This window comes from Grammomys surdaster, unplaced genomic scaffold, assembly GCF_004785775.1.
Source record: "Grammomys surdaster isolate TR1022 unplaced genomic scaffold, NIH_TR_1.0 126109, whole genome shotgun sequence".
Lineage (NCBI taxonomy): Eukaryota > Metazoa > Chordata > Mammalia > Rodentia > Muridae > Grammomys > Grammomys surdaster.
The window spans coordinates 3,279,326-3,290,731 of NW_021620917.1; the positions used below are offsets into that span (position 1 = coordinate 3,279,326).

At 46.7% G+C, this 11,406-nt stretch overlaps 1 protein-coding gene across 1 annotated transcript in view; it reads right to left on the bottom strand.

Moving 5' to 3' along the window:
* The window catches only part of Sdk1 (sidekick cell adhesion molecule 1), a 620,720-nt gene that overhangs the window by 114,477 nt on the left and 494,837 nt on the right, over window positions 1–11,406 (bottom strand). The window contains exons 23-25 of the mRNA XM_028756035.1: window positions 10,767–10,917; window positions 9,498–9,735; window positions 693–808 (exon numbers count right to left, since the gene is read on the bottom strand). Of these exons, the coding sequence (XP_028611868.1) occupies window positions 693–808; window positions 9,498–9,735; window positions 10,767–10,917 (505 nt within the window). The remainder of the gene's footprint in view (window positions 1–692; window positions 809–9,497; window positions 9,736–10,766; window positions 10,918–11,406) is intronic.

Genomic DNA, 11,406 nt, shown 5'->3' on the forward strand with positions numbered 1-11,406 from the left:
ACCCCAGCCCCTCACTGGGGGATTCTAGGCAGGGGCTCTACCACTGAACCACACCCCAGCCCCTCACTGGGGGATTCTAGGCAGGGGCTCTACTGCTCCAGTCCAGCCGATCATTCCATGAGAGCAGTATAGCATTAGTGACCAGATCCAGAGAAGCTCATTGTGCTGCTTGGGAGACCAGAGCTAGAGACACAGTAAGGGAACTGTATTGTTCACCTTTGACAGAGGAGAAAGAAATAGGAGGATTTAAAGAGTCTAGGTAGCCACTTAGAAGATAGGACCCAGAGAAGCTAGGAAGGTCCAACTCTAACAGAAGTCAGCCCAGCCTAGGCCCACTGCAAGTCAGCACTCTGAAGAAGCAGGGGCCACTTTTCATACAGCCCCTAATTTCTCATAGCAACTCTGGGAAGTGACTACTGTGGTCATGCTCTTTCACAAAGTCAGAGAAGCTGCATCCATTCATGGTCTAAGGGTCCAGGGTGTCTCAGCCAGAGCAGCCAAAGCCAGGACCTGGCATGCTGGTCAGGGTCCTTGTATTTGCCTCCTTACTGGTGCTTGGAAAGCACTTCTCCCAGTCCATCTTTCCCAGACAAGAAAGCTAAAAAGTTAGGAACTTTTCTTTGCTCAAGTGACATATCTGTGACACTTTACTACCAGCCCCTAAGGTGAGCAAAGTCACCATAAACATGTACCTTGTAGCCTAGGATGAGCCCATTCTGGTCCTGCTCAGGAACTGAAGCCCAAGTCAGTAGGATCTGGGTGGAGCTGACAGCCTCTGCAGACACATTTTCAGGAGCTGCTGAAGGAACTGCAAAAGAACATGTCACACAATTAGTGCCAGCTGTCTCTTGCCTTCTATGAACAGAGAGCCATTTACACATACACACACACACACACACACACACACACACACACACATATACACACACACACACACATACACACACACACAGGCACTCACAGGAACATATCACAAACATGCAAATGCTTGTGCATACACACATACCATACTCACATGCCCCTGCAAACATGCACACACATGCATGCATATCACACACACACACACACACACACACACACACACCACTCAATCTGTCCTTGAAACAGAGGTGATTCTGAGTGTTCAGGGTGGATCAGACAAGCCTGCAGGTGCACAGCACATATGTAAATCTCTTTAATATGAGCAACAAATTCCATAAATCCTGGATATTTAGAACTCAATTCTACCTAAGCCTGGCCAGCAAGAAACTGCTCTGTCTGTTTCGGATAATAACTTAAAGAGCTGCAGGCTTTTATCTTGAACTGGAATTCCTCAATTTCAGATGGATTCTAGTTCACCAGAAAAACATGGAAGTCCATGAACAGTGGTGGGGTGGGGTGGGGTGATGTATAGAGGGACAGACCCCAGGGATTATGTTGCTGCATGTGTGGGGAGGGCTAGGAGAGCCTGACCTAGTATCCATGTGTCTCAGATTCCGAATTGAGTCTAATCCTGCATGGTCAGTGGAAGCAGATTCTTTCTGCAGACAGAGAAGAAAGTTGGATCTACGTGGTCGTCTTGTCTGTGTTTTTAGTACTGGGGATAGATCTCAGGGCCTCACACAGCTCGGCAAGTACTCTATGATTGGGTTGTAGCCCTGGGTCTGGAAATGTAAGGCTGAGGAAAACTGTATTCTATTCTATTTATTGTGGTGTGTGTGTGTGTGTGTGTGTGTGTGTAAGTATGCATGTACTCCATGTGTGTATCTCTTGTGTAAATGTGTATGTGTGTCTGTGGGTTTGCAGGTATACCTCTCTCTCTCTCTCTCTCTCTCTCTCTCTCTCTCTCTCTCTGTGTGTGTGTGTGTGTACACTTTGGTGCGTGTGCATACATGCACACAGACACCAGAGGTCAACCCTGAGTTTTGTTCCTTAGTCACTTTAGGCTTTGAAACAAGGTCTGTCAATGACCTGGGGCTCACAGATTAGGCTAGGTTAACTGGCTAGTTAGCCAATGAGCTCCAGTGATCACCTGTCTCCACCTCCCCAACCCTGAGATTACAAGCATGAGCTACAACATCTAGCTGCTAACACTGGGGTTTGGGATTCTGACTCAGGTCCTTATGCTTGCCAGGCAAGCACTTTACTGATTGAGTCGTCATCCCAGCCTTAATATATATCTGATCATGAGATGGTACTTGCTATATACCAATCTGGTCTGCAACTCACTATGTAGCCCAGGTTGGCCTCAAACATGCCTCCTTTCCCATTCTATTTCATTTAAATGACTGTTTTGTTATGGAATTGCCTAGGAGGTAGTTCTTGTAGGTTTTGACCTATGTATATGTAACACAATTCTCTTACATTTAGGCCATTTTGTCTCAGTTAGTTTTCTTTGCTGGAAACCAGCTGTCTTATATGTGTGTGCCAGGAATCAGATACAATGTAATATAGACAGCAGCAAAACTTTATAGACAAGTATTTTATATTCTGTTAGCCCTGTCTAATCTGTGGCCTGTGGGACACATGTGCCCCATGATAGCTATGAATACAGCCCAACACATGTAGATGGCAATATCCTATCCCAATGTGGAAACATTGGACACTCTTATAAATTGCCATTTTTTTTGTTTATGGGCCCATTATCATGTCAAAGCCTGTCCATACAGGAAAGGATGAATTCAGGAGAATGGTCAGAAGATATACTGTTTAAGGAGTAGCTGAACAGAGCAGAAGGCTCCCCTGGACTTGGACCTAAAGGACACACCTTGTCCCAGGATCTCCAGGCTGAAGAAGGAGGGCACATTTCAAGGCCACAGCATCTCTGCTGTGTGACAGGGCTTGGACATATGTCTCTGCAGTGCTGCGTGGGGTGGGCAAGAAAGCGTTGTGGATACTACAGGCACGCGAGGACAGTGCTGCGGGAAGATCATAGAGATGCAAGCACAAACCAAGGAGGCAGCCCAGGCTGTGGCTCTGTTATGGAAGATCCAGGGCAGAGCCTCCCATAGGGTCCAAGCCTCTGGACACCTGGTCCCAGGCTCAGATGTCCACAACGATGAGGGAACACGCTTATTACTCAAGCTGCCATTTGGGATGTGCTGCCACAAGGTGATACAGTTTTCCTATTTTCATGTCTGTTTATGTGTGCACATGTGCACAAGCGTGTTTCCATTTGTACATGTGTGTGTTTGTATAAGCTAGAGACCAGCCTTGGGTAAGTACACTGTCCCAGGACACTGTCCATCTTGTTTTATCTGAGACGGGTTCTCTTGCTTTTATCTGGGGCTTGATGGTTTAGTAAGGTGGACTGGCCAATGAGGCCTGGGGAGCCTCTTATACCCATCTCCCTAGCACTGATTACAGGCACACACCGCCATGTCTAGCATTTTTATCTCAGTTCTGGAGTTTGAACTTGGGTCCTTATGCTGCCAAAGCAAACACTTTACCAAATGAGCTGTCTCCCCAATCTCCAATAAAAATTTTCAGACAAATTACCATTATTCATGAAGGCCCCTAGACAATTGTTGGGCTTGACTGGGTCAAGTTTATAGCCAGCCATGTCTATTGAAAGAAAAGTGGAAGGGAGGGAGGGAGGGAGGGAGGGAGGGAGGTGCCATTCAAGTTAGAGCCTAACAGAGCAAGCTGTTGGATGACATTGGGTATGGATGTGGGGTGGCATCCATCTTTGCCCCTTTCTCTACCCACAGGAATCTTTCTAGGGGGAAAGTCATGGCAGAAGTCACTGTCCATCCACGCTTAGAAAGGCTAGCTTTCTGCCCAGCACCACAGAGGCAGCATCTCGCCCTTTCCCTCCTAGATACCTGATATCCGATCCACATACCCTCTCCTAACTGCTCAGCCTTAGTTCCCTGGCCAGGATGGGTCTGTGATGCCCCAAAATAAGAACATTGTATGTATACACCTCTGAGGATGGAGCTCAGTGATCTTCCCAAAGTTTCAAGGGCAATAATTGGCAGTCAGCCTGACTAGAAGATGAAACTTCTTCCTAGACATGGCAGTTGAAAGTCATGCCTTCATTTATTGATCTAGTGAGATGACACGGATGTGTATGAGGGCACACATGCCACAGGCAAGGACCACTGCTGTACAACATTATCATTCCATCCCAATGAAGAGGAAGTATGTTGGTTACTTTTCTATTGCTGTGATAAAATATCCCGATAAAAGCAACTTAACAGAGGAAGGGTTGGTTTTGGCTCACAGTTTGAGGGTACACAGTCCATCGTGGTGGGGCAGGCAGTGGCTGTAGGGGCATGAGGCAGATGCTTACATGGTATCCACAGACAGGAAGTTGAGAGATGGTTGCTGGTGCTCAGCTCACTTCCCCCTTTTTATTCAGTCCAGGACCCCAGCCTAGGGAATGGTGCCGCCCACACTTAGGATGTGTCTGCCCACTTCACTTAACTCAATTTAGATAATCCCTCACAGGTATGCCCTAAGTGATTCTAGATCCTGTCAATTTGACAAAATAGCCTGTCACAGGGAGCTAGGTCAATTGACTAATGGAGCTATTGATATTTTCAAGTTGGACGAGGGGAAGGGAAGGTCATAGGGTCCCCCACCCCATCACTCTCTCCTGCCTTTCCTCAACTGCAAGGCATCATGGGAGATGCTAGGTTATATAGGAAGTTGAAAGTTGACTGAAGTGGAGACTGTGCTGCAGTTTTGTTGAAGTCATCGTTCACGATGGGGTGGGAGTTTGTGGCTACACAGCTGCTTTTGGTCACCCATGATCCTGTCAGTAACCCTTCACTGGTGCTGTAAGGGAGTCCATTAAGCTCGCTGGTTCCCTAAGGTGGACTTGGGTAGCCGTCACTTTGGTGTGTGGTTGGTGCATTGTCTGGGGTGAGCAGCCATTTATTCAGGTTTTCTTAAAAAAATGTTAGTGTAACAGTCATTGATGACTTGCCTGAGTTCTCAGAGGCAAAGGGCTTGTCTGTGCCACACACCTGGCAGCCATGTCTTGTGGTCTACCTGCAGCAGCTCCCAGGGGACCTCACATGCTACCACGGTCTTGTCTGGAAAACTATTTACATAGGTGCTCAATTTAATTTTTTAAAATCAATAAAATCAGTACTGTGGACCACTAAGAACCAGGAGCTGCTATTGCTACAAGTGTGGAAGCATGCTGTTGATCATATCCCATTTTCTGACTTGATTTAAAATAAAATCACAACCCCAAATGTGTTGCATGCCTACTACATTTGTGCTGCGTTCTGAAAACTGTCCCTGTCTGTAAAGAGAGAGAGAGAGAGGCCATCGTCATAGCAACCAAATTGGTCCACCTCCTGGACCCCTACCTGTTTCCTATGGGGTCAATCTTGGCAGCTCTAAGTACTGACTTCTCACTACAGATCCACAAACCACTGTAGATTTTCGAAGATGTGGTTACATAAGCAGTCACTCACAGGAAGCCCAGCTGTGTCCCCAAAGAGCCAGGATTGCCTGGTGACTTAGCACTTCCCACTAGGAGAGAGCCTGCCAGCTAGGGCTGTTAAGAACAGGAAATGACATATTGCTAGATTCAGTCAATTCAATTCCCCTGGGACAAAGCCTACCTTTTTTTTTTTTTTGAAGGTGTAAAGAAGAATTGTACCCATTATCTGTTCCAAGGTATATTCAACTTCTTTTCCAATTTACCTTAAGTCTCGATATGTTCTTAGAAACTCCTTTCATCAGAAACAAAACAGTGCAGCTTGCTTATTCCCTCCTTCCCCAGCTGTTTTTCTCTTCAGGGGAGTTCTCCCTGCTGTGACCACTGCTCCCTGTGTGACCTCCCTTTTCAAGTTCCATGTACCATTACAGTATGTCACAGGTTGTCACAGACCATTAGACCATGCTTCCAGCCGTTGTTACACATCATTTACATGTGATTCAAAACGTTCGGTTTTGTTTCTAACCTCCATTTGGGATTATGAGATTATTATAATTATTTGTGGATGTGTGCGTGTGTGGATGTGGTAGGGTTATGTACATGCATGTGGGTAGGACTTCTCATGCCATAGCAAGCATGTGGAGGTCAGAGGGTAACCTGCAGGAACTGGTTTTCTCTATTCTGTGAGTCCTGGGGATTGAACTCAGGTTGTCAGGTTTGGGGCCAAGTGCCTTTGTCTGATGAGCTATCTGGCTGGCCCTGGTGACATTATTTTTAAGTCTCAGGGAGGACTGTTTTGATTACCTGATGTGACTGCTAACACCAACTGTCAGCCTTACAGGATCTAGAATTACCCATGAAGCCCTTGGGCACACTTGTGAAGGATATCTTGATTAGATTAGCCTTTGTCCATGCCTGTGAGGGATAATCTAGATTAGGCTGGCAGAGGTGGAGGCCTAGGCTGAAGGAGGGTAGCACGTTCCCTGGGCTAAGTTCTTGGACTGCCTAAGGGGAAGAAGTGAGCTCCTGAACCCTCTTTGCATCTGCAGAATTCCTGCCATCCACAGCAACTGTGGCAGGACTGAGAGCCGCAGTCAACCCTTCCTTCCCATAAGTTGCTTCCTATAACATATTCTGTCACCACAAGACAGGGGTGTGCCTAAGAGTGCACTAGCCGTGTTGGATGGTGAATCTGTTTCAGATTTTGCAGAATGCCAACTGCTGCCCGCCCGGTGTAAAGCTCTGCATCCCCCACACCTCACAAACCTCGCTCTGCTGTGTTTTCAGTTTTGACCTTCCTATGGATATGAAGCGGCATCTCCTTATGACTTGGATTTGCATCTCCTTCCTGGCTAATGATGCTGAGCCCCTCCCCATGTGCCTATTAGCCATTTGTCTCTGTCTCTGGAGAACTGTCTGTTCAGGCACTTGCTCCATTCTTAACAGGATCATTTGCCTTTTCACTGTGAAGGAAGAGGTGTTGGATTTTTATAGCTGAACCCTTTTTCAGACATAGTGGTTGGAGAAGTATCCTCCAGTTGAGATTTTTTTTTTCATTTCCTATATGATGTTTCCTATATTCCTCTTTAAAGCCCCGACACTTTAATTTCAATGGGGCCTGATTGATCTACCTTTTTGTTGTTGTTCTTTGTGCTTTTGGGTTCTGCAGTCAGACTTGTACATTAATTTCTCCTCTGGGAGCATCCAGAGCATACAGATAGCACATATCAGAACCCAAACCCAACACAGGCACAGGCTGTGCTGGGCTCATCTGTTCTCTACACTGCCAAGGCAGACACAGGTGGATCTCTGTGGCAGACACTCTTGGTCTCCTATAGAAAAACACTGTCTCTAAAGAGGACTTTGGGTTCTCCTCCAGCATCCATGGATTCCAGGCTGGCCCCTCAGCCTCTGTATGGGTATTGCGGGCTGGGTCCTAGAAAGACCCTCGAATAGCTGAGGGGATGAAAATGCTCGCCTTACATTTACAAGGGCCTGAGTTCGATTCTCAGTACTCATGGTTTTATTTTGATTTTTTGATTTTTAAAGCAGGGAGCTAGAGAGATGGCTCAGCAGTTAAGAGCACTGGCTGCTCTTCCAGAGGATTCAGGTTCAGTTCTCAGCACCCACAGAGCAGTTTACAACTGTCTATAACTACAATTCCAGGGGCTCTGATGCCCTCTTTTGGACTCAGCAGGTAACAGGCATATAAGACATACATGCAGGCAAAACATACTATGCCTGGGGGGTTGGGGAGGAAGCGGGGTGTGGTGGCTGTCAGTTGTAAGCCCAGTGCTGGGGAAGCTGAGGCAGATGGATCCTCAGTGCTTGCTGGTCAATCAGTCCAGCCTAATTGACAATTCCATGTCAACGAGAGACCTGGTCTCAAAGGAAGTTGACTTCTGGCCTCCATCATGTACATGCACACATGTGTACCTATACCTATGTCCATGGACACGCACACACATGAACAAGCACACACCTAGGGAAGATCCACAGGGGCTACTCCAGCATAGCTCCTGTTGCTATGGGTGATTTTTTTTTCTGTTTTTCTTCTGTGCCTGTTGATAAATTTAAAACTTCATAAAATACTTTTTATCCCTGGCTTTCTAGTTTTCTATGCAAAGTTTTGTTTCTTCAAAGAAACATTTTATTGGTGTGCCTGTTGCTAGATTTAAAACTTTCCTTTAAAAACGTCTCCAGGTCCCTTCCTTGTCACGGACTCAGCTAGGGAAGGTGAGAGGGTTTTAAGGCATCAACATAATCATAGCAGAGTGAGTCTGTGTCCTTTCTTGCTAATGTAATGAAACCTACAGTTGGAAGAGAGCTCTGACTGCTCTTGGCAAACCCCACTTTAAATTAGTGTCCTTACAGAGGTACATCAATCACCACAATGGTGATTCTGCAGGGATGCTCACTGGGGCATTGCTGGGTCCCCAGACATACACTGTGTATCAGAGCATTCCTTGGGACTGGGATGTGGTTCAGCCAGGGGAGTGTGTATATACTGAGCGTGGCGGGTGTGTGCCTGTAATCCCAGAACTGTGGTTAGTCCCCTGGTATAACACAGCCTGGATTCTTGAATGACCCAGCAGAAGGTAGCCACAAACAAATGAGATTCCCATCTCGGAACCAAATGAATGAGATACCATCTGCCACTCTGTTGAGCCATTCAGGGGCCCACTTCTTACTGCAGTTAGACCCTTAAACATGCTGTATACATTCATTCAAAAAGAGCAGCCCACTGCCTGATATATTAAAGATATCTTACAATTTCTGCTTCTTAAGTTTTTTATCATTGATAATAAAGATTATCATTAACTTTGAAAATCATAAAATTAAGACCAGAACCTGTTTAAATCCAAAGGAACAGATATGAGTAGGTGATGGTTAATATAGGTTATCAGTTTGACAGGCCCTGGAAGCACGTAGGAGTAGGTTAGTCTCTGGCCATGTCTATGAGGAGTTATCCTGAGTGTGTTAACTAAGGAGGAAGAACCACTTAGGAGGTAGCATCATTATCTGTCCTGGGGTCCTGGATGGAGTACGGAGGAGAAAGCTGAGCAGCAGCATTCATTGCTTTCTTCTTCCTGACTGTGGATACAATGTAACCAGCCATGGATACAATGGAACCAGCCATGGATACAATGGAACCAGCCATGGATACAATGGAACCAGCCATGGATACAATGGAACCAGCCGTGGATACAATGGAACCAGCCGTGGATACAATGTAACCAGCCATGGATACAATGTAACCAGCCATGGATACAATGGAGCCAGCTGTGGATACAATGTAGCCAGCTGCCTGATGCTCCTGTTGCCAAACTTTCCCCACCATATCCTCAAACCTTTAACCAAATAATATCTTTGTCCCTTAAGTTACTTTGCCAGTGTGTTTTATCACAGCAACAGGGAAATAAAACAAAAACAAAACACTAAGAGAGCCTATGCAAAGCTTTGCTTAACATCAAAGCCTGGAACTCTGATGCTCAGACACAGGTGAGACATGAGGAGATTCTGTTACCCAGGGACATGGAAATCCAAGGCTACCAAACCTCATCTCTACAGAGATACAGAGGGGAACCTCGTCTCCATACCTGCATTACCTCCCTCTCACCTGACTCCCGTGTGCGGCCCCACACCAGCTCACTCCAGGGCCCAGCCCCAATGGCGTTGAAGGCCTGCATCCTCAGTTCGTACTCTGTCCACTCCTCCAGCTCTTCGATGGTCAGCTCCCTCTCCAGCCGGTCATTGACGACTTGGGCCAGAGCTAAGGATGGTTGGTCTGAACGCCAGTACTTCACCCTGTAGCCCACAGACTCGGGGTTCCCATTGTATTGGGAATCAGGCAGAGGCTGGCAATGAACGACAGGCTGGTGTGAGTGAACACCTCATAACTGTCAACTTTGAAGGTCTTCAAGAATAAACCTATCCTATGGGTCTAACACCATGGAAAACATGTTTCTTAGGTGAATTTTCTTAGAACTTTCTAGTGTATGCACATGTGCACACATTGGGTTGCACACACGTGTACATGTTCACATGCATATGTTTGTGAGGGCCAGAGGTTGATGTTGGATGTCGTTTTCTACCACTCTTCATTGTACTTTTTGAGACAGGGTCTCTCACTAAACCTGGAGCTCACTAACCCCAAAGCAAAAGGCAACAGAAAAGATGAAGGCCTCCTTGGGTGCTCCTCATGCATGGGTCTTTGTGTACCACAATGGCCATTATGGTACAGATGTGACAGAAATAGTTGGTCAGCAAGCTCTAGGGATTCTCCTGTCTCCACTCCTCACTGCTTGGAGAATACATGTGCACCCTCACGCTTGCCTTTATACACAGGTGCTGGGGATCTGAATACAGGTTCTCGTGCTTGGGCAATAGGGGCTTCACATATTGAGCCACATCTTTCTGTCCTCATCCCTACAACTTTCTGATCTATCTTCCCTGAAACTTTTCTTCTGTCAACTCAACAAAATTCTTTTAGTGACTTTTGCTGGAAATAATTTCCTTTAATGCAGTTTAATTTTGAGGGAGAAACGTTCTGATTAAACACTGGACTGGCTCTCTTACAAATATTGAGTATTGGTTCTGTGTTGACCAAGCTTAAGGACTTACAGATCCTGCACTTAGCACTCTCTGTGTTCTTCCCCCCAAAGAGCACTTGGAGTTCCAAGAAGAGAGCAAGAGGAGCTACCAGTTAATAAGACATCCAGGGCTGCTCTTAGATCTTACACCAATCATACAATGTAATACTTTGTGGTCTAATAAAGGGATTACCTTTGATGAGGAAAACCGCCTGAATGTGGAACGGCTAGGTTCTGATTCCCCAGCAAATGTGGAAGGCACTACTAGTGGCTTCCACTCACAGTCCCCAACTCACCACCCAGCGTAGCCGCAGGCTGGTCTCACTGGCTGTTCGGACAGTGAGGCTGGTTGGAGCCACATCAGGTGGGGCCTGCAGGGTCTGGATGACCCGGGATGACTGGCTGAAGGGGCTAGGACCCACAATGTTCACTTGCCTCATTCGAAACCTGGAGGTAAAAGCATGAACTGCTATTATTCCAAAGCAGTTCCCAGATAAGGCAGAATTGGTGGAGACTATGGGTAGAAGTTTAAGTGGTTGGTTGTTGTTGGCTGACTCAAGTTCAGGGTAAGCCCAGGGGACTGAGGTCCTTCAATAGAACCAAATGTCACAGTGCTGCCACCAGACACAGTTTTGAAGTCCAGTGTTTTGAGTGGCCAAAGGCATTGTAGTAGTCCACATCTATCCTGTCATGTAGCACAGTGAAAAGTACACAAGAGGCCTTCAGTTAATCAGACTGGTCTCTACTTCCTTAGAAAGTAAGGGCCTTGAGTATGCTAAGCACAAGTTACCTCTGAGACCCTCACTGGGGGATTCTAGGCAGGGCCTCTACCACTGAGCCACACCCAGCCCCTCACTGGGGGATTCTAGGCAGGGGCTCTACCACTGAACCACACCCCAGCCCCTCACTGGGGGATTCTAGGCAGGGGCTCTACCA